The 24,661-nt window shown below is 40.5% G+C and overlaps 1 protein-coding gene across 3 annotated transcripts in view; it reads right to left on the reverse strand.

Moving 5' to 3' along the window:
• NAV2 (neuron navigator 2) overlaps window positions 1–24,661 on the reverse strand; it is a 231,546-nt gene that overhangs the window by 106,020 nt on the left and 100,865 nt on the right. For all 3 annotated transcript variants that reach the window (XM_049820690.1, XM_049820689.1, XM_049820688.1), the window contains 2 exons: window positions 5,414–6,512; window positions 2,570–2,682 (listed from right to left, as the gene is read on the reverse strand). In XM_049820690.1, the coding sequence (XP_049676647.1) occupies window positions 2,570–2,682; window positions 5,414–6,512 (1,212 nt within the window). The remainder of the gene's footprint in view (window positions 1–2,569; window positions 2,683–5,413; window positions 6,513–24,661) is intronic.

Below are 24,661 nucleotides of genomic sequence, written 5' to 3' on the forward strand. Positions count from 1 at the left end.
CTAAAGGGTTTACAACTCATGACAAAAGGAAATACTACAGCAAATTTAAAGCTTCTCAAATTTTGTATCTGCCTCCTCCGCGCAGGTGACGCATTCTCAAGCTGCCAGGATACTGTTCATCCATATGACTGCTAGTTTAAATGGCTATCTGTATATTACGCAAATCAGAAGCGTTAAGGACCAGTTAAATAAGCTGTTGTCGGAACTTTTCACGTTCTTTGCTTTAAACTTCATGTTTCTGAAAGATGCCAGGTTGGTGGCACGGAAAACCCAAGCCACATACTCTTGCCTGCAAAGCAGCATTAGCGCAAACTACTCGCCAAAGTGCTGGGGGGAACGACTACGGGGGAACTATCTAGGGAGGGTAAGACAATAATCAATGTTTATACAATCATTAGCCCTTCCGAGACAAACAACAGTGGCTAAGGTAGTGTCCACATTAGCAGTTTTTTATTAATGGGTCTCTACTCCCTGGGAAATAACCTCCCGGAGATACAATTCGCTTAGGCCAAACGGTCGAACAGTTATGATCTGGCTGGACTGGAAATAGCCGCCTAACAAGACTAATTCCTTTAGCCAACGGGTCTCTGGGACAGAAAACATTTTCTACACTCATGGATCTAGGAATTTTTGCAGTAAAGAACATAAAATATTTATAGACCTTTAGCCTAACAAAGGTCGCAGTGCTCTTTTACAGATCATTTGTCTCACAGGTACTGAGGCAAACGGTAGGCATCTTCTTAAGAAAACATACATGAGACAAGCTAGACCAATTTCTGTTGAGATCACTCTTACGCCTAAATCGATACCAAATTTTTACTTGGATGACATTCAATTGCTGAAATTATAAGCATACTTAAAAGACAGACGTTGCATAGTGCCACTAGAACTTAATTATTAAATCACTTAGCTCTTCATGAACAGGTAGTATCATTAAACTATTCGGCTTCCAGTTTTCTCTACCTGTGCTCTCTTTTGTTTTGTATGTGTTTTTCAATTAAAAGCACCGATACCTGCTACGTAGAGAGGGAAGAAATCTGTCCCTTATTTCTTCTCATTTATTTGGGTTGAGGGACGTTTTGTTTTGTTTGCTCCTTTTCCCCTAAGACCCCTTTATGGACTGCTGCTGCCTGTGGGGTTTGGCTGCACACAGCTGGGTTTTGCATCTCCATTGTTCGAGGCTGTCAGCTGTCTCCCATTTTTGGATCCTCAAACTTACATACTCTACTGGAATAATAGTTGGTATTTACATAACATCTGTCATTAAAGACTAAAGACCTTTTTTGATCTATAAACACTTCTCAGTTTACAGGCTGAAATACATCCAGGCTAGGCAATACGATGATTAAGAGGTAATACTGAAAAAGTTTAAGCAGCTGGACGCTCTGCGTTTCTTACTTTGAACTGGCTCTTATAATTCAATATGAACCCAAAAACGCTCTCAAGGATTTTATCCCTCGTGCCATTTATTTGCCTTTTAAATATTTAATCCACCTATACATAAACCATACACACAGATACGCTCATTTATGCATTCCTGCAGCCCTTTTCCTACCCAATGACTCTGCCTCTTGCCTTTGCCATCAATACACGCGCGCACAGGTAGAAATGTAGCATTGACAGAATTTGTAACACGGTATGAAATTAATCCGATTGTGCAACTTTTAGCCACGTGATTTTTCCAAGCAGGACAATCAGTTTCAAAACTCGCATTAAGCTGCAAGACACCAAGACTAAGTAGATGAAGAAAACCTGAGGTATTCTACTGACGAGACATACTGCAACAGCATGCAGTAAGCGAAGTCACAGACATTGCTGAAATTGGAATAGGAAGAGACTTGACTCTGACTTTAAAAACAGAGTTTAGATCTTTAGTACAATATGCTTGCTAAAAATTGCTTTGTTATATTGATAAGCTTAAAAATTATTGCTAATTATCATACACTTCTTACAGTAGCAGGAATTCTAGATAAACGTATAAAGTACTTTCCAATTTAGACTGCTAGTATTCCAATTACAATCAGTTTCAGCTTCTGCGTGCTAGACATAGTGAACCGTAGTTGGATTTTGGTCTCCTATTGCTGCAAAGATCACTTCTCAAATTGATCAGATTCACATGAGCGAATACGGAGCTTCCTCCAAACCTATAAATGCACCAAAAGTCCATGGAAATTAACTTCATCTCTTCTGTAAGCTCTGAAGCAAACTTTTAAAAAGTAAAAAGTAACTATCAAATGCTTGGGAACACTTAGGATCCTTACAATAGCCTAATCCTAGAAGATGCTGCACATGTCCTAGAAAAACATTAAGTACCCAGCATCCCTAATGATTTCAAGAAATTGGGGGGCACACCGTTGTGCAGAACTTGAGCATCTAGTATTCAGATTATTGACACCTGGTTTCCATTGCTGAAGAGCTGAAAGAAATACCGTAAGCAGTAAGAACTAAAGCATTAGGAATAAACCCAAATTAAATCCCCTCCTAAAGAGGGAGCTCCTGACTTCAAACTTGCTTTAGCCCATTCTTCCTTAACCAGACCACAGTCAGTAGGTCACGTTGCAAGCCATACCTGAGAGGTCTTCGAGAGCAGGCTGTCCAGTTTTGACGTACAGAGCAGAATCCATGCTGACCCCTCCTGTGCTGGCCTCAGCTGTTACATTCCCTTCATTGTCTGTCTGTGATCTGGAAGGCAAAACAAAACAGAGATGTGCAGTCACTCGCCATCAAAAGTATCTCAAGTATAACAACTAGACAACTGCACCTGCCGTCAGCCACTCTGTCCCTCTCTCCAGAATAGACCGGCAGACTGATTTTACATAATTCATTACTCCCATGTTGAATTATGTCATAGAAATGGAAACAAGCACTCAGCTGTAAAAAATAAAAAATTCATAGTCAAAAATAGCCTTCAGACAGGGTCTTAAAACACTTGGCTTTCCAGCTACATTGTAATTATCAATAACATCAGTTGTGGCTAGTCTGATCCTCTCTAATGAAGTCTGTATTGGATGAACGTAAAGCACGTATTACGTGACGGCATGTTACGCTCCTGCTACTTTTCCTTCACTAACTACCAATGTCTCACATTTGTATTTTAAAATGAGTGACTGGGTAAAACCAACTTCAAACTCCAATTTATTGTCTCACATTGTGGCTGTCGGGTAGTGAAAGGTGATGTTTTAAGAATCTATTGTCAGATTTGAGTAACATTTCTTGACTCATTTCATTTTACTACTTGCACTACGTTTTGCCCCTAGAGCCACATCAACAAGCGGCTGGAAGTTCTCCTGACCGAAGGGTAAGTGCTGTACAAAAGTGAAGACGCAACAGGGAATTACTATTGCAATATTCTTAATTACAGTTGACCCTATGTGAAATGTAGAACAGTTTCTCATGTCTTTTAAAAAAAACCCCAACAACCAAAAAGTAAGTCTACAGGCAGCTGAAAAGTTTAGAATAAAGTAACCTTAACTGATAGCAGAAAAAACCTGAAACTACTCCTGCAATGCATTAACAAGTGCATTTTGCAGATTCAAAAAGTGTCTGGATAGTAAATTTATAATAATGCTCTTATGTTTGCCTTGCAAATCCATACAATTTGACTTTTCTCTTTCCTTTTAAAGCCAGCAAGATTACACAGTTTGGCTGTTCTTCCTCCAATGATGGAAAGAAAACATTATTTTTTCAATTTCTCAGCATTTCCTCCAGCTGCCAATAGGTAGTTTCCTTGCTGTTTCTTGTAAAAAGCCAAATACACACTGCCTAGAGTTTACCAGTATGTTTAGACTATAGGAAACGTATGGATTGCATCTGCTTTTACACTTTAGATGATGATATCTATGTTCAAACTAAGACGAACACCAAGTACAGTGCTTTTTACTTTATCTTTTGACAGGACATTGTAGTAATAAACCTAACAACCCAAAGCATCATGAACAGATTTTTGGAGGTTATAAGGGATAAGCAATAAAGCAATCAGTTTGCAATCACAGTTTTCTACTTAATTATGGATTAAAATAGTACAAACTGCACACTGGCGATTTTTAACTAGAAACAAATCTCCGAAAATCCCACCTTCAGTAGATCCCACCTTCAGCCAAAGATGCAACAATAATGCTGATGTACGTAGATGAATGCAAGGGCAAGGGAAATCAAGAACATGTACTATTAACCCAACTTTTAGTCAGATGAATTTTTCCCAGTTGGTTCCTTCTCATGTGACCGCATCCCAGAAGGACACTTGGCGTTTTATTCCATACGCACAGAAAGAACACTCAAGGGGTCAGAAGACTCAAGGGTCGCTCTTCCTATTTTGCATTCCTACATAGGCCTTTGGCATCCCTCTCCTTCAGGTTGACTCCATTTACATTCACTTTTATTTAAAAAATGTGGCCAACCATTTCTTACACTACGTCTGCCAAGAGATCAAAGGTAAAAATGCGTATAGTGGAACTGAAAAAATGATGGGAAAGGGCAGCAAAGATGACCAAAGCTTATGAACAGCATCTCTACAACTGAAACCTAAACTGGCTACGACACCTTAGCCTAGAAAAGACACAACTTAAGGGAGGGAAGGATATGATAGACATCTCAAATCATGAGCAGGAAGATGATGATGAAGACAGAACAACTGCTTGCATCCTCTTCCTATCAAAGAATTAAGAGGTGTCAAAGAAAACTAGGAGATGGCCATCAAAGCCAAAACCCCCACCATCTGACTGAGATTCTTGTTGCGTCACAGTGAGGCTCAGGAGCACGTCCTTAGGAAGCTTTGTTATCGATTTCCCTCTCGTTACTCTTCCCTACTACCGTTGCCAAACAGAAGATGCTGGACTAGATGGAGATGAGTTGAGACCCCATATGGCTGCTCTTTGGCTTATCTCATTCAGGGTTAACGCACAGAACGGCAGACTTTGTGCCTGACCTTACCTATACTAAGGGTTTTTTAGTTGTGTTTTATTTTTTTAAGATTTCCCATTACCGCTTATAGCGAGGCAGCTCCACTGCTGTTAACCACCCTGAAGAGAATGAGCGTATCTATGTCGTAAAGTTGGCACCGCTACAACTTTTAAAGCTACGATGCACAAACCAAACCTAATCCACACGGTACAAAACCAGGTGAGAGCAGTACCTGCTCAAGAAGGTGTTAGCATTCTCATCTTAACTGTTAGCAGGGTCGGGTACAAGAACTACGCACCCTCCTATCTACCACAACTTCTTACACACCTTAGCCCGACGGCCTTCGTCAACAGTTTTTGCGTAAACGTATAAATCGTCTACTCTCTTAAAGCAAGAAACTTTTACGGGACGCGGCATCCACCTCGCTGCCTCACCCCGCTGAAGGAGCGTCCAAAACGAAGCTTCCTATCTAAGCGTCACGTTCAAAACAGTCCGTTGGAGAAGTTCACCGTACCTGTACATGAAGGGAGCTACCGTGGCGGTGTTCGGGTGGCTGTATTGCTGTTGGGGATGAGGTAGCTGAACACTCACAGTATTGCTCCCTGTGGTGTGGGTCGTGGCGGCAGGTCCGTTGACAGCTTGGCTGCTGCTGCTGCTGTTGAGGCCTCCTACGCCTTTTCCTTCTGAAGAGGCCAGGCTGGACGAGGAGCTGGAATGCCTGCTGTCCAGCTGAGACTTCTGATGAGAGAGCCCGGAGCCGGCTTTCCCGCTGCGGCTTCTCTCGCCTTCCTTTGCAGGAATGGGGGCACTTGAGGATTTCCCTGTGGTGTTTTTCATTCCTGGTTTTGGTATTCCACTGTGCGAAGGGGCAGAGGCCTCCTTCTTGGCACTATTCAGCTTTCCTCCTTTAGGGATAAAGCTTGCGATCTTGGAGGACTTTTTTGGCATCTCTGTTGTTGCTAGTGCTGTCTGTTCTTCTTTTGGTTCCTCTTTCGGGTCCAGCTTTTCAGTGATAGATGTTCTCTTCGCGATGTCTTTGCTTTTATCCTTTTCTTTCTCTTTCTGTTTCTCTTTATCCTTCTCATTACCCTTTGGAGAACTTTTCTTATTAGTTAGTGCCCGGCTAAAAGTCCTCTGTGCAATTCCCTTGAGTGCAATTTTGGGACTACTGGACATCGATCCCGGATTGTTCACATTCTGATTCGCGGTATCAATCTCTTCGCTCTCCTCAAAGCTGAGAAGCGTCTCCAGCTTTTCACAACTGTTGTCCCGAGACCCCGGACACTCGAGCGTTGTCCCTCCTGCTTTGGAGCCTCCTTTGCTATTGAAGAGTTTTAATTTTTCAAGCATGGATTTTTGACCGTTGGGAGTTGTTTTGGCGATTTCCGAGGGTGGCTTTGGAGGCTCCGATATAGGCTGCTTTACGGATAACATGGAAGACGTAGCTGTGTGCTTTGCACTAAGAGACTTGCTGCGCCAAGGCTTAATAGCAGAGCTGGGCTGAGGGATGGCTGAGGAGTTATTGCAACTAACGGTACTGCTGCAGCTTTGAACTGAGGATGAGACATTTTCATTCATTCCTGTGGGCTGGGAGGCTGTACTGTCCGTGGGCTCTGGAAAAAAAAACCACAAAACAACAAAAAAACAAACCCAAAAAAACAACACGGTAGTACCTGATATTATAGCTAGTCCGAGATTCTTTCTGTAATGAAACATAAGGAACTTTATACTAATAACATTAAAAAGATAGGTACATATTAGTATTTTCAACACCAGTATCACTGAAAGAAAATAAAAGCCAGTTTTCTTTTCCTACCCAGCAGAACAGCAACGAGCTTCTACTATGTAATTTACATTAACTTGCCGTTTCAAGAAAAAAAAAAAAGAATCTCCTCCAATTCAAACCAAAATGTGTTTTGCAATGTGTTCTCCCTTATTAAGTTCATAATACTTTTTCACTAGCAAAAACACAGCACTATTTTCTAACTAAGGGTTCCCTCTGCTTTTGGCAAAATACTTGCTGTCCAAGTTCGATTCTTAGAAAAACCTCAAACGTATAAAAAAAATGTAGGAATAAGGAAAAAATTAAAACTGAAATCCTTTCAGTTATTGGGGGCGTGTGTGAGATCTTCATATACAAAAAGTAGAAGAAAACTCCACGTACAAAAATAAAACCAATTGTGTCCTTATGCAATGAACCTAAATTAAGCATTACCGCACATCTTAATCCAGCTGTAAGAGCAACTAGTGGCAGTAACTGTACAACCCTCCCCCCTCAGAGAAAGCAAATCTTTTATTTATTTAGCTCCTTCTAATGTTATTTGTTCTTGTTAAGAAATTAGTTCAGAGCTTAAAGAGAGCTTGAAAAATCACACTCACCTACCAGTGGCCACTTCTCCTCCGAAGTTTCTCTTTGCAGAGTTTCCTTTCTGGAGACGTTACTCTCTCAATTATCACAAATATGTTTTCTGTTAAACTGCTCATGTTTCCAATTAACTTTTGTCATCTATGTCTGTTCGCCTGCCCAGCAGCCTGCTGGGGATTAACGGCTCTTACCTATATTTCCCTGCCCTCCAGCAATAAAGTAAACTGTGTATAGAGCTGCATTTTTTTAATTCAAAAATCAACAGCGGTTGAGAGCGTGCGTTTTCAGCAGCAGGAGCAGCCCTGTGAATTCAGCCCTGTAAATCACGAGCCGCTGCAACCACACAGGGACTGTTTTCCTTCACTTTCAGCTGCTCAGGGAAGATACGGCTCTGTTAACTTCCCTCCTCTGATCCAAACCAGATCTACTAAAGATTTAAAGCACATACATCTTCCTGACTTAGCCTAGAATCGGGTTTCTAAGAGTATTAGAGACTCCTTAATAACAAACTGAGTCATTTCACGTGGGTACGGACAGAATGGGATAGCAAGAATTAATAATAATTTGAAAAGTTATTACTGAAGTCAGGAGATTTCCAGGACTTTTATTAACCAATAACTACTATCCTGGCCGGTTTTGCCAGTCCTTTTCCTATGGCAAACTACCCAGATGGGCTGGAAGGAAGCAAGAGCTGGATTAGAGACACAGAAAGGAACCGTACTTCTTTTAAGCTAGTGCCAGTCTGCTGACTTCCAGGGCATTACTCCCGTTTGACTCTAGTACAGAAGGAAAATCAAGCCACCAAATGTCCCAAACACCAATGCCACCTGGTCCTCTCGTTGCTCTGTTCAAGCCTGCTAAATTCAATCTGATGGGTTAAGGAGGACGTAGGAGTCGCAGTGACTCCAGCACCAGGGGAAGCAGCGACCCCCCCACCACAGCACCCTGCCTACAGACAGCCGGGAGGAACGAAGGTCACAACTCCTTCAGCAGCTGCTGGAAACGTTACTCCATCTGCTTTCCAAAGCTCTGCACCATTGCCTTTTCCTTCACGCCTCTTCCCATACGCCGCTCCTTTGTTATTATTTTTATTTCCTGAAGTCCTCCTACTCATCAAAATCTACTTCCCATTCCAACACCGCACCATGCTCCTTTTGTAAACTCAGAACAAGCAAGCCTTTGTCTCAGCCCACCTTCCACAGAAGACACCCAACAATGTAATGAAAGCTTCATGAAAATCCCAATTGTGCATCATTTACGATTAATCTGTATAGCTTCCTTTACAAATAAAAAAAAAATTGCCCATCTCAATATCGGGATACTTCTACAGAAACCGGAGATTCACGGTACTTTCAACACTAAGTTCCTAATCCAAATGCATTCTGGCCTAATCACGCTAAACAGATCTCAACACAAAGGGTACCCATGGCCATAAATCATCAGAACTGCCCGCGTACGATTCACGAACATGCCTAGGATGAATTTACAACTGGGTCCAGGGATGAACCCAACGTACTAATCGATACGGGCAGGGAACCCTTTACTTCCTCAGAAAAACCAAGTTGCAAGGAGTAACGGGACCGCGACAATATAAGGGTGACAAAATGGAAAATTACTGGTACGGGATGCAGCTACAAAGCAGAAGAGCTGGTTGCGCACTCGGTTAGTACAACATAAACCCAGCTCGGGGTGAAACGGCACCCGCTCTGAGCACGCGGCCAACAGAACAGACTTGGAAAAAAAATCTGTGTTCTTCTCAAACAGGTTCTTAATACAGGCAACGCGCTTATCGGTACGAACAAAGCCATCCTGCATTCACCAGAACTCGGAGCCTACGCAGAGTCCTCGCGCGAGCTGTGACCCGTGGGCCGAGGCACACACCAGAGACAAGAGTTAGCCGAGGTCGGGACTGCGGTCCGTAACCGAGCCGTAAATTCTGACTCCATCTCGCTGAGCTGGCTGTTAACACTGCAGGTCAGCTGTGGGAGCGGAAACGGGAGGCAACCCACGTCAAAACAGGGTTCCTACCAGCTCTACAAGGTTTTCCTGGAAATGAATGGCAAGTGTTGGTTCATTTGGGACGTCAACTACCTCCTAACAGCCCCGGTGAGTGCTCCAGTCCACGGACTTTTGGGGAAAAGGCTTGGCTTGCATCAAGTGAAATGCTTGTTTTCCAAATCCAAAAGCATTGTTCAAAATTTATTTCCCCCCAAAATCCAGAGCTTTTTCATTTCTCCTTTCTTTGAATGTTTTCAGGATTTTTTTTTTTTTTTTTCTTAATTGTTTGTTCACGGAACAAAACACACTTTTTTCAGTTTGTTTTGTTTTCAAACACAGCGCTCGCTTTGTCCCCAACTCTCCCACATACACCCTCCTGTTTGGAACTTAATTTTGCTTCCGTTGCCAGTGGTGTAGGATGAGTACAATGTAACTCCATTCACAGAGTTGCTCCTCATCTACGGATATGTTAGAGAAATCAGAATTAGGACAACAATACTATGACTGTAACATTTTTTAAAAAAGAATATATTGGGAAGCTAATGTAATTTTCAGAGTCTCTACCTAACATTTTCCAGGAAGTTAATTCTGTGAACATTGGATGCTACACATCCGAAATGAGTGAAAAATATTTAAAAACTCTTAAATATACAATGTTAAGCAGCTACACTTTGTGAAAGGACAGAAAATATTTTCTTACATGAGTGCAGTGGATTTTGATTCACACTCGGGTCAAATACAGTGAAACTGGAAATTCAGAGTCCTCAAATCTGTTGTTACATTGCACCATGCAAAATTAAGAAAAGAAATAAAAGGTTTCACGCTCGTGAAAAATGTCTTCAGCTTAAGAAAACCTCAGACCTCAGATTCTCCTCTTTTCTTACAAACAAGTCTGCTGGCTCTTTTACTCCTCAGACCAATCTTGGTAAACGAAAGGGGTTCTGCTGCCAGAATGTAGATTCAAATGCTAGGTTTCCTAATGAAGCAGTAACATCAATACGTGGATAACACATCAGCATGCAAAGGGGAAAGTTTTATTCAGCATAGCATAGGCCCTTCTTTCATGAAAAGGAGAGCAGGTTTCATGCATCCGATTAATAAGCTTATTATTTCCCATGTGTTCCTTTGTGAGGGAGATATTTTCTTTCTTCAGCAACCTCCATTAACTAAAACTGACCATAAAAGAAATGTTTTCAAACCCAAGCTACAGCCTACAATAAATAATGATCGCTTTCCTCTTTTCAAAGTCAAATCTTGGCCTGAAATCTATTTTGTTCGTAGCGTTCCTGTTAAAAAAGATGTTGGTGGTCTAGTTCCAATGCCAATACGCACTGTAGCATGGGTAAATCTGATTTCAGCTGCTCCTGCAAAGTCTTAACTGCATCTGCAAACCTACCCATTTGTGATGAAAAAAAAAAAGAGTCTGAAGGCTTATGATTTAATTCTTCCACTGAAGTCTTTGAGAGCTTACATTATAATAAGGTCAGGAGAAAATATATGCAATTTCCCATCATTTGTCATGTTCACTCTAAGCAAGCGGACTTTGATTTGCTATAACTGAAAACTTTCAAAAACGATCATTATAAGCATGAAAGGCAACACAAAGACAAAGGATGTTCTCATAGTTACTTCTCCTTAGGAGGGTCAAGAACTTAACAGCATTTTTATTCATTTTAGAATGAACGAGCTGTCATTTTTTATTTCACAGCTATGGGAAAAGTAAGAAGTTCTCATGAAGAGGGATATCTTTTAGTCCAGCCCACAGATTAGATAACCGAGTTTAAAGCAAATCCACAACCCAATTCTAATTTAGGAAGTAAAAGCAGATCTGCTCTATGACATTATAGTGTCAGAACTGCAGAAACCACTGTGGCAGTTTCATCATTTCCCATCTAGAGGAATAACTGGTGAGTCTTGACCCCTCCTACCCACCCACCAGAAGACTCTTTCAAAGCACTACAAATAAGAGTCCTACCGGTTTGGGTTTGTGACCACAACACGTACAGAGGAAAGCTTTTTAGACGAGCTATTCTCTTCTTCAGTAATGACTTAACACCTCAGCAAACCCCTGAAGTATGGAAATGCCTGCATTTCTGCCAGGAGCTAACTACAAAAATCACAATCTTTCCATAACCCAAACCACGAGCAGGTAGAGCAGAACATTCCCAACAAGAGCAACCTGGCACGCAGCCCCTCCTCAAAATAAGCACAACTCTTCTAGCCCCCAGAAGTTGGTATTTCAATTGTAACACTTGACCGGAGAGAACTACGGCCGAGTGGAAGAGACTGGCTCAGGGTGGGCAAGGGGCATGGCTTCCACCTGCAGAACGACTGAAGCTTCGTGTTGTCTCTTCTACTCTAGACCACAAGGAAAAGCACCAAAAATGTTTTCTTAAAGAAGAGATTGCCAGATAGGGAAATTCTGCATAACCTGAGAAAAACCCAGAGAGGCAACTTCTAGCTTTGCCGAGGACAAAAACTTCACCAAGCTGAGCAGAACTGGCTCCTTCAGCTTTTGTCCACTGACTTTCCCTTTAGGGGTGATTTAATTTATTGTAACACGAGACAAAAATTACCTTTGCTCCTTGGTATGTTTCTTTCCTTCCATCATATCTACTTCTTCAATCCCAGCGTTGTAAACTTCGTAGCTTCAATAGCAGTTCCGTGTACTCACGGAAATGCGTTGTACCTCTGAAAACCTACACTGAAGCCCGTGGATATGTCAGTAACTCAACTTCCACATTGCTGTAAAGTCGCCTTCGTTCACACGGAGCCCCAGTACGCGAAACAACAGTCCTGCTGTTGACTGGTTTACGTCGCCAAGACTCAGCATTTTTGCTGAGGTGAAGGGAAATAGAACTGGAGCACAGGCGATCCCTTTCTCATTGTCTTGACATAACCGACTAAGACACTTGAATTCCTTGTTGTTTTTGTTTAGTTACTGTAAAATTCAGAATGCTGTCCACATGACTGCCTAAGAAAGAGGTTGGAGGGACCTCTATCGACCACATACCGGTTAGATGATCATAGAAATAATGAAACCAAGTTTACTGTGCCATTCAAAACAAGTCGCACTCTCCATTTAATACTAGACAATGTACCATTCTTGTTCATTGCTCTCCATTTTCTTCTCATTATTTGGACAATCAAATCCCCCAAGATTTCTCATAACAGAGTTATTCAAAAGCATTAATGAATTCCAGGCAGGGAGCTGTTAGGGAGTCTTTCATTAGATTTTATACATTGCCGGAGTGGACAATGCGTACACTTAGCAGCCTTGATCTGACACATCTCTCCTACAGGCAGGTTATATGAAAGAGGCCATACACACCTAAGCGGTCTGAGAACTGCACTTCGGGAATATTGTCCGTTGGCCTATTTTGACTATTAGTAGTGGCTCCAATCGGGGCTTGGAATGGCCACGGAGGTAGAAATGGAGGCAGATTTTTAACAGAGAAGGGACAGGCAACAGGAAAAAATATCTGAGAAAACTGCCAGCGATCACTCAGTATGCCAAGCTAAACTACATTTTAATTCAGAAACGTCTTACTCTGCTCAGTGAGAAGTCATACAACTGCCCAGCTGTACACAGTGAAGCGGTGAATACCGATGCGCTCTCAAACATGGATATTTCATGTTTAAACAGCAGAGCCAAACCAAACCATACAGAAATACCAACACTTTGCCATCATCTATATTTACACCCACCTATGAACATACATAAATATGCAGCCATCTATTACGTTTTTATATCAAAACCAGCTGACAGACACATACTACTGTTCAGACTGGGGTCGTCTTCAGTTCCTCTCTCTGGTCAATGAAACTACTCTACAATCTGTAGCGGCAGATCTTTCAAGCCAGGCCAACACAGGTAACAATCTACAACAGTAACGAAGGGTTGGGCCACGGCTTTATGCTCATCAGCCACTTCAGAGGCAAAAGGCTCAGCAGAGAAGCCACCCAGGGAGGTTGGACGATGCTCTTACCCGGGGAAAGGAGACTCCTACAAATGTGGTAGAAACATGCTGGCACTTACAGAAGTCTGGGATGTAGCATCACCGCCGTTTGCTTTCCTATGATTTAATAGCGAACTTTCATTTCCATGGCTGTTCCTCTGGCACAATTCACTCAGCAATAAATTTACAAGAAATTGTAAATATTTATTTCAAAAGGAAACATCTAGGAACTGTAAAGGCCATGAAATGCTGAGCCAGATCTTCAGCTGGTATAAATTAACATGGTTCCACTGTCTCCAATGCAGCTATGCAGATGTACGCTGGGCAAGAAGCTGCTTCTCAAGGTTACACTTTACTTTGAAGCTCAGGATTTTTATCCCTGTGAACTGTATAGTTAGGAAAGTTGTCATTTCCTATTTTTTTTTAGTTGTTCGTTTTTTTCCAAAATATTATTTAAATACATTTTTGGCTTGTTTTAGATGTTCCTAAAGCTTACACCAACTATGGCAAAGTTCTGTGGTCTTGTAAAGCTCCACTTGAGCCACGATTAAGCCTTCAGCCAGCCTTTGTTTAGGTAAAAGAGGACGTATTTTTAAATGCCAAGTTCAGCCAGTTGAACAGTTGTAAAATTGAGCACAAATATGATTTACTGCATACTTGTATCTTGTCCTATAAATGTGCCATACTGCTCGTTGTATTCCGACAGTTTTTAAGCTGTTTTATGGGCACATACCCAACATGAATACGTCGCTAAAGATTCACTAAGATGAGCCAATCTTTCAAAAAATGTATCTGATTAGAAAAGTGGAAGGATGCAAGCAATACCCCAGCATCTCGCTCTCTCAATTGCCCGAAGATGAGTATTTTGTTTGATGCTAACGACGTTCATGAGGGTCATCTTTTGACATAAGCCAGTAACCTTACGTCTGGGGAATACAGAGGCATTAATACATTTGGTAAATTGGAGAGATAGACTGAGGCATTAAGATTACATTCACTGAAGTTGGCTGAGAAGTTCTGTGCTTAGAAAGGAGAAACTGAATGCCTAAACAGAAGGGGTCAAACAATCAGCTATGCAACTGTGCTGCAGAAAAGAAATAGGAGTTACAGCAGACCACAAGTGCACACCTCTCTAGTGTGACACTAAGGAAAAAATAACGTCATTCGGGAATGCATTACGAGTATCATAAATAAGACAGAGAATGTCATTATTCTACTCAGCGCTAGAGTAAGGCATCAGGTGGAGCGCTGTGTCTAGCCCCAGCACCCCTCTAAAAGAGACTGACAGACTGGAAAAGGGCCAGACAAGATCATCAAGATGTATAAGCGATTTATCACAAAGAACCTGTGAGAAGGTGGTTGAAATAGTAGAGATTGTTTAGTCTAGAGGAAAGAAGACTGAGGGGAGACATTGTAAGCCTTCCAATATACGAAGACTATTATAAACAGGACAGCGATCAAGGAAGAGCAGCAGCAATGTGCTTAATTTTTAGCCAAGCGAAATCCTGGGGTGGTATTTTTTTGAAAAAGCTAGCTTTAAGACCAAAGGACACTGGAAGGGATACGCTTACGGAGATCGTCAAGTCCCTGTCATGAGACGTTTCCGAGCAGACTAGCAAACACCTCTCAGGTATAGGTACAGTTGATTTTCCTTCAGAGTTGGAGCACAGACTCCCCAGGTTATTTACAGATGCAATTCTATAAATATATAATGTACGCTGCAAACCTGTCATAACTTTAAACACAGTTCTTTAAACAGAGGTAAAACCAGAGGGCATATCTACACTGCAAAGTTATGACTCAAATTTGTGTAAGGACATCAAAAGTAGTTTTAGACTAAGGGACGAGCCAAACCCTAGAGATTCTGCCGGGAAGAACAAAACAAACCGCCAGGTTTCTCAGGGTATCTTTCTGATTATCCCACACTCCTTCCTTTCTCTCTCTCTTTTTATTTTTTCTCTTGGCCACATCAAATTCACGATCATTGTACTATATTCAAGGCAAAATAAATCACACTGACTATTTGGTAAATCTCTTCAATGCAAGTTATATTTAGAAAACTGGATAGGGTTATTCCAGCATCTGGTTTTTGGTAGTGCATACAGCAGAACAATAGAAAATACCAACTACTCTGGTTATGGATTTGTCAAGACAAATTGTGGAAACTTATTTTATCATCGGTCTGACTTACAGGGAAAACCCTCGGTCAGTAAAAACAGATTTTTACTGCCAGCACAGATGAGCACAGAGGCAGCATCCGAAACACTGGGCAGAATATGCTGTTTGCTTCATACCTGACCTAGGTGAAACACTTGTACATTTTTTTTAAAAGGGTGAAATGACTGAAATTTGTTAAATTATCATATTCTCAGTTTGTTGAGCCAGTCACATGTATTTCCCAGGGAAAATCTGAAAGTGTGGGTAAACTGGTTTCAAACGTTATAGACTTAAGCCTCTCTAAAAAAATAAAACCTTGTCCACTTTTGCAGTCCTTTTGATCGTAGTGACCTTTGCACAGTCTTACCAAGTCAACACTTCAAAAGTAAACATTAGATTCATTCACTTTTCTACAGAAAGACAAACCTAAAGAAAACCCTAAACCCGAGATGAATATAGAACAGGAATGAAAGTAACTACTCCAAAAAGTCAAATTAAGGAATTTTTTTCTAAATCTATACGGACACAATTTTCAGTCATGAAAAAAAATTATAACTGGTAAAAAAAAAATTAAAAAAAAAAGAACCCCCAAAAAACTTTAACTTACTGCTATCTGTTGTGTGAACCAACTGTTTCATTCTATAAAATCACTTCCCAGCTTTCTGACATCCATACACTCTTCATCGATATGGGGAAGAATCTTTCCATCTCAGGAACTCCGCTTATTTTTCCCAGTCTCTACTAAATTATTACATCTTTCTGCTGCTCCTCAAAAGCCTTCCTCACTCCACCTCTCCCCCACTCTCTCTCAGCAGCCTCACAGAACTGGGCACAGCTCTAGTCTCCATCGGCACAGTTAAATCCGATTTCAGTAACGAGCCGGCAGTTTGTACCAGAAGGGTCGATGCCTTTTCAATATCAACTTCAGTATATCAGAGTCCTCAGTCAGAAATCATGGCCTATAAAGGACATTGGTCGAGATACCAGGCTTAATATTTCACATTTCTGCCTTATTTAACAACACGTCTGTGTGCCACCAGATGCTGCAGCCACCAGTGACTGACTAAACAGAAAGCACCATAAAACCAGGGAGTCCTCCCCATCGCAAGTTAACTTTGTGGGCTTGCACAAACTCTCTCTTCTGTAAGATAACACGTACCTGAACGCTTCAGGACTTTCCAGTCTTCGATTAGCAAAAGAAGTCATTCAAAATGCTGAGATTTTTAACAACCGTTATAGATACATATATATTATCATTATATCATATATATAACAACTGTTATATGTTGTTATAACATATATATACACACTATATATAATATTTTTTTTATATATATATATAAAATGTTGTTATATTGTTGGTAGCTTCTATGAGCTACTAGCATGACAATGACTTTTTAAACAAACCAGGAGAACATCACGAGTGGTTTTCAGATAGGTTTAAAGACAGAGTCCCTACCGGGCTCTCCAAAAAACATCCCTTTGTTACTTCAAGCTAGCTTCTGCGCATGACAGTAATCAACCGCAGACACTGATGAACCTTGGAAACTGGAGTTATTCAGTACAACGCCAACAAAAAAACTTTCCTCGATGCTTAAAACCAAGAAGTTGACCGGCACAGGCTCTGCAGTAAGCCACCTGTAAGACCAAATCTAGAGGTCCTGCTTTTATTTTAACTCTTCTTATTCAGCCAAAAAACCCTGCCTAATGATTCCTCTAGCCTGATGACTAAAACGGGACAAAACCACAGAGGACAACTGGTATTGTAGGCCCAAAGAGATTGATTTACCAACACTGCAGTGTTATTACTGCCTCCTATGGTTGAATGAAAAATATTAGAAGGTGGTTATGAGCTGTAGATAATCCAGCTGGTATCAACTGGGGACAATAAAATTTGTTTATTTAAACTTTTTTCTCCCAGAGGACAACAGTCATTTGACGTGAGTTCACATCAGCCCAGGTTGGTCATCACCACGTCCAGCTCTGAAACATTCACACCGTGGCTGACAACTCCATCATCACCGAACAGAAACAGCTAGTGGTTTTGTTTGCTTTAAATATAATTCTTGTTATCCCCATCACCTCAACCATTACATATGGAAAGGAATGGCTTTTTCTTTGGCCAGGAAGAGGGGGAGACGAGGTGGCACTGAGCGCTGGAACAGGCTGGCCATATATATATAGCTTCCACTTGGAAGAGACGGTTCAGCCATCCCAGTAACTTTTTGCCAGCCCCAAGTCAAGCTGGCTCTATGCCACAGGAATGGAATCCGATGTCCCAGCTCCCGGGCCATAGCTGTCATGAGAGGTATCCCTCTACCTGCAGCCAGAAAAAGCCTTCGCTTTCACGTTCAGGCTTCTATGCTGAATGCTACTATAAATGGGTAAAAAAAATTAAAACGTTAACTCTCTAACAGGAATTTCTATCGTGCTTTACAAGTTTCGAATCTCTTTTATCACCACTTTATAAAAAATTCTTATGTTATTATTTGGCACAAAGGCAAAAGCCTGGGTTTCGTCTCTGTTTATTATTATTAATGTATTTGGAGTGGAAAAACTGCATGAGGTTAAAAAAGAACATAAGGGTTCCAAGTGAGGAAGCTTGTGCAACATCACTTGACCATCCTGTACTCGGTACAGGAGCCAAACCCAGTCATGCAGAACATCAAATATTTCATCTGATTTTATGTGCAGCTACAGAAGAGGGCTCGCCCTCCAATTTCATGCGTTTAAATGAAAGATTTTTCATTCGAGAAAACTACCAGGATCATCTGAGTTGATCTTAAAGATAATATGGTTCAAAGACTTTAACTCAGTAATTTTTGAGCCAAAACTGTAACCTCTGTCTGAACGTCAGCGCTGGGCAAATATTAAATTTTGACTCATTACATCCGATTTAATCTCTTGCAACGGCTAATCATCCTCATTCTTAAAATTTCTGTCCAGCTTGTGGTCTGAATTGGGCTAATTTCAAATTCCAAACAAATGGATACTTGTATGCTATCTATCGAGGTAGTAAAGAATCCTTAGTACTATAAACATCACTGCCTACAGGTATCTTGTAGATAACAAGAAAGTAACCTTTCTTTTAGCCAAGAACATAAATTAACCTTTTAAATACCTAACTGCAAAGGAGTTTTTCCAAACCTCTAATTATGCAGTGCTCTTCTGTATGTTTTATCAGCGTCTCTCTTTTTCAAAGCCCATCTGAATACGGCTGAAAATTTTAGCATTCAAGGTATTACCCACAAGAACTCTGCATTCTGATCTCATGCATGTTTCTCGCCTTGCTCCTCCTAAGGACAAGAGTTTTCCCCTCTATTTCTAAAGTAGCATTTTTAAATTGAACCTGAGAGTTTGACATAATCCAAATCTGCCACTTTTAAATGACCTTAAGCGACACTTAGCTCAAGACAAGCTCAGTATCATGTAAAACCAAGCCCTAAGAGTGTATCCCCACGTACTTTTTGTATCAATGCAGGAGTTAATATGAAACATTTGAGTCATTAGGAGGAGAAATTTCCAGTGGTTCGGTTCCAGATTTAGGATTTTCTACTCTTCACGCAAGTGGACATTTAAATAAACAAATATGGATTTCACAGGAAAGTTGACATGAGAAACTATGGTTTGTATCAACTTCAGTAAAATAAAAGATTACCATGTGACCAACTCTGGACAAATACAACTACTGTCTTTTTTTTTTTTTTTTTTTTTTTTTTTTAATTGGTGTCTGCTATCTAATTCAGACAACAGGTAAGTACGAGCACCCTAGAGAATCCCCCGGCGGCCTTCTGAGCAGTGCACCTCCAGGAATCAGCACCGCGTGGATTCCCATACGTCCAGTGTAAAAATCTCATTGCAGCCATATAGATTTAACTTTGAAAAGTCGTTCCTACTAAAGCTATGACAAGATATGCCATGCCCTCTTGAACTCTACCGATAAATATAACTGCCTACATATAAAGCACGCACATTTTTAGCATGCATTTGGCATACGTAACCATACACCAATAAGGCTGATTTGCTCGGCGGAGTGGAGGTTACATTTCCTTGCTAACATTTTACTAACTGGGTAGTCGGTCCTATTTTGGTAACACGAAGTTAAAAAGTTATAGGAAAGAAATTCCTTAGCTGTCCTTTGAAATGCCTTAATATCTCTTCCTATTTAACTACTTTACACTTAATAAATTTTTTAAAAGGAAATAATATTTAAAGGTTTCTAAACGTGGTAATTTTATACCTGCCAGCGCTCAGAGCTGGACTCAAGTAATATTAGCCTCTTATTGCTGGCTCCATACAGGTCTGATCCATGCAAAATTGTCATTGCAATGACATCCTGTCTCTTTAGGATCTGGCAGGTCCCCGTACTTCCCTCTGTCTCTATTCCACCTTTTGTACTGGAAGTATTTTAGCTGTGTCAGTAGGGTAAATATGTCTGTAATGGGTATAACGCAGACTGGTTTGAGTATCACTGCACCACAGCGCAATACGCACACCTTTGCACAACAACAGACCAGAACTGAGCATCAACACAAGGGGAAAACATGGAACCTTTAAGTAAGGCAGGCATGTAGGACACTTACAAAATATTAGAGCTTCTTCTAAACAGGTAGAACTATCAGTCCTGAAGCACACTTCAATTTTGCTTTGCCTCCCCCTCACCCCCCTCACCGAGTCCCTTAAATAAATCACTGATAATAGTCAATGTCCAGTATACTTTTAACACTCTAAGAAACTAACCAAACATCTAAATTGTAGAAATCATAGAACAGTCTAGGTTGGACGAAACCTCTGGAGGTCATTCCTTCCAACCTTCGGCTGAAAGGGCCCTAGATGAGGTTGCCAGGGCTCTGTCAAGGCAAGTCCTGAATACCTCCAGCAAGGGAGATCCCACCGCTTCTCTGGAAAAACTTCTCCAATGTTTAATCCTTCTCATCGTGAAGAATTTTACTCCTACTGCCTGACAGAAATTCCCCCAAAGGAATGTCAGCCTCTTGTTCTGTCACCGTGCATCCTTGTGAATCTACTGACTACCCTTTACAGGTTAAAAGACAGTGATTAAATACACACTGTGCTTCAAGTTAAAAGGGTTTACCCAAGATTTGAAAGAAATAAAAGGAGTATCAACCAGAGGAGCACGTTTTTCTTACTCTCCTGCCCATATAGTATATTCACACCTGAAAATCGAGACATGCAGAGCTAAGATTATAGCTGAGTCAGCAGGATCTGGTTTCAGAACCCTCTCACGAGACTTGTATCAAGGAAGTTTGTAAGAATGCTGCTATTAAAACAGTCATCTATTTCATCCGAGTGCATGAATCTGTATACTTATATTATTTTTTTTCTTTTTTTCTAATACTACCTATTTAAGTGAAAGTTGACATCATTAGCATTGCCTTCTTCAGAAATCTGAACAACAAACATTTCCTTTCATCTCGTGTGAAAATGGTCAAAGTCTGGTAAGGCTTTTTTTCTACTGACATTTTACCTAACATTCAATCCAAAGGAAAAGGTCATTTTTCCCAGACTTCTACTGCCCTCTGTAGGATTATTTTAAATAAAATATTAGGAACAAAGCGGAAATCAAAACTAAAAAGAAGGCATGTAAGCCTGTCATTACTATATCACTTCATAAATATACTGGAGATGGCATATTAAATTGATGTTTCCTACAGCTTCATAAGTTCGGGGATTTTATAGACTGCGGATACAAATCAGGAAGTAATAAGCAGTATATTCCCATAGAATGTTACCAGACTTTTGAGACTGCAAAATGAAAACAGAGTGCCTGAAGATCAGGGAAGATAGTGCATAATGAGGGTGTTCAGAGCTAATCAAAAATACCCACCATTTTGCAGAACTGCAGATTGCTTTCAAAGCATGTCTCAAAAGACTCTCCATTGTGTGTAGCTAAGCAAAACACTGAAAGAAATTCATGAGAAAATCTAGTGTATCAAAGTCTTTACTGAAGTTGTATGCTCCAGTATTTAAGTTTCATTCTTCATAGTACCTAGGGCACAGTTCTGCTCCTTCTTGCCATGGACAAAAAGTAGATTTCTTTATTCTAAATTGCACGCGCAAATAAAGTTTTGGCTATTTTTTATTTGGTGATCATATTAGACAATTCGAAAGACATGGTAATATGGAGCCTCAAGATAACCAGTAACTAATAATTTCCATACAGGCATAGAAACGCAAAGCTCATTTGCCTCTTTGCATTCCTTAGAAATGTTTTTGATAATTTAGACAAGGTCAGTAGAGACCTTGGGAGGCGGCTGATAACTCTTCATGCTATAGCACACTTGTGGTGTTAAAGGATATTAAAGGACAAGAAAGTAAACCAAAGGTATACACGCTTACATATGCATGGACTAAATAAGTGACAATTCAGAAGTGAATTGAAAAGCTCTAATTATATGAAGGGATTATGATGACATAAAAAAAATCACAAGCCTGAGTGGCTCATTATTTCCCCACAATCCAAAAATGCAATTAGATTTTAATTGCATTTTTCTTAAGAAAAAAAGCCTGTAACAGCCATTACACACATTAAAATACCCTGCCTAGAACGCTACTGCAATTATAAATGGCTAATCATTGTGACAATAAATAAAAAACTGTACCGTAGCGCGTTACCATTTTATGACGTGAGGAATGCGGACGCCGAAATCTCTCTAAGTTTGAAGGGAATCTCGCATATAAACTGTAGGGCTAACTCCAAAAAGCAGGTTAAAACTATCATGTTCTAACCTCAAAGAAGGTGTCTGTGGGACTGAACTAGGTATCTAAGTCATCCGTACCAGAGAAGACGTATCTCTTCTCCACATCTTGAAACTGGTTTCAGACAGCACGTGAAGACTGAGAAAGCAAAATAAAATGCTGAAGACACAGTGTAAACTTGTGGGGAAGTAAGACTCACATCTCTTCATGTGTGCTCCTTTGCTAAGAGTAGGTATGTATCTCACAACAAACGTGCACACATCCAAGAATCTCTTCTTGCTATGCAACAGTGTAAACGGTTTTGATGTTACACAAATCCTTTTCCCGAGATTTCTAGAAAAACAGCGGTCACATCATTAACTGATTAATGGAATCTTTCGAAAAATCTAGGTTATTTATTTTCCAGTAGCTAGCTATTCCTCCATGCTCCATTTACTATCCTTTTCATTTCTGATGTATTCTGTTTCAATTAATGCACTTTCATTGCCACAAGACACAGACGATTGACTAACAAGACAATTTACATTTGGAAAGAGAGGCCGCAGATTAATAAAAGCTGAAAATTACAACCTACTTCTGTAAGAAATTATGCAAACATAATACACTGAAGGCTACCTTCCGTCACAAAGTGACCACTCGAGCCAAAACAGTCTGAGAAAACAAGCAGATTTCTCTTTCTCCCGTTTCCTTCTCCAAAAACACGCAACGCAGCTAGTACTGGGTAAAGAGATGAAAACTTACCAAGACTGGCACACAACATGGTCATGTAAGTCTCATTTCCTTCGGCAAAATACAGGATATGGGTCAGAAAACTTGAATTGTCTTAGCACTTTGACAATAAACTTTGTCTGGCAACGTTACAATTAACTTAAAATAAGCCAAAAATTTGTCAGACCAACTGCTTTTGTTTCTCATGGATGCAGACCAACTTTGTGTCATGATTATATTTTTAAGTTCAAGTTCAACTTACATAAGCCTTCATTTTTTTTTTTTTTTTTTGAAGACCGTAATTTATGACTGGAAATTTTGACCAGAGCAAAAATCTGAGTATTTAATGCAACTTATGTGGGCTGTCAACCTAAAACCCAACCTTGTTTCTTTCAGTCATTTATAATATTCATAGGAAGCAGATAATCTTGTATGCTTCTTCAGCGACGAGTTTATCTTTCTGGAGATGGATCACAATGAGGAATGAGGGTTCACGGAACTGTCTGCCTAAAAGCAGTTGGTATTTACTCAGTTGACAAATGATTGTTATTTCCTTGTATGCGCGAGGACTTTTTTTTTTTCTTTCTTTTTTTTTTTTTTTTTTTTTTTTAAAAAGACTGAAACCAGTACTCGACTTTCCTTCTTTAGTAATCTTGGTAAACTGAGAAAAAGCCAAGACAGTTCAAGTTCTGTCTTCACTGCAGCCTAACAGCACACTACCCACCCGCGGGAAGGGGTCATCTACCCAACCAGCACGTGTTTCAGGACGAGACACGTCCCACACCGCGTCTCCCCAGTCCAGTAGTTATGGGACATGAGCAAAAGAGGAGAGTATGGACAAGGAGACAGAGGGAGACTGGGAGGTGCTACACAGGAAAACAACGTTTCATCAGTTCTACTGCTCATGCCATAACTTGTCAGCTTGTTCTTTTAACTGAAAGCCAGATCCAGCTCAGATTGAGAGATGACTATTACACGCTGACGTTACAGTTAAATCATTACTGTTTACATAGTGTACCTTCTAAAATAGTAAGCACGGATTTAAGAAGGTAGAATGTTGCTAATTTATTAGCATATTACGCTAAAGCGTAATATAATTATAATAATTATATTATTCAGTGGTGAATTTAATTTTCTTCTTATACAAGGTCTGATCAGGGTGATTCAGAAAGTCCCTGGAGGATGTCGAGGACCCTCCAGTGCCATCATCACAAGATGAGGTTTTGGGCTGTAATGGCTAGATGGGGTAACATTCCAAAAACTAATGACATGCAGTCGTAGGACAACAGTTTCTAGAGAAGGAAAAACACAATTTCCTGAAAAGAAACAAGCATGAGAACCACAGCCAAGTTGAACCAGACCATGATTTTTCCCTCAAGCAAAATCCTCATTACTGTTAACAGAAGTTATGCACGGACAACAAGGAGACTTGAGCCTAAAGGGTGCGACTGCCAAGTCACTGCAAGAAGATCGTACTGAAACCCAACGCTGACCTATCTTCGTAAGCGCAATGACTTTATTAAGGATACAGAATTAGCTGCCAGCCCATGCCAACAATTTGACCGTATCAGACTCGAGCGATTCACTCAGTTCTCACCAGCCGCATCCCCCCAGACTCCACTGGTAAATGCCGCATTATAGAGCTCAGAGCTGCAAACTCAAGCTAATGAATGCTGTCAGATTATTAGCTTAGTAAACGGAGACAAAGTCAGTAAATGTCATTCAAGAAAGCACTGCTTCAGACAGAACACGGTATTTAGCATTTCTGAGGCACTGCCACAGACACAGTTTCACTGCAACATTTATAAAACTATAACATGTTCCTGCCTTCAAACCCTAAGCTATACGATTGTTG

This window comes from Accipiter gentilis, chromosome 17 (assembly GCF_929443795.1).
Source record: "Accipiter gentilis chromosome 17, bAccGen1.1, whole genome shotgun sequence".
Classification (NCBI taxonomy): Eukaryota; Metazoa; Chordata; class Aves; order Accipitriformes; family Accipitridae; genus Astur; species Astur gentilis.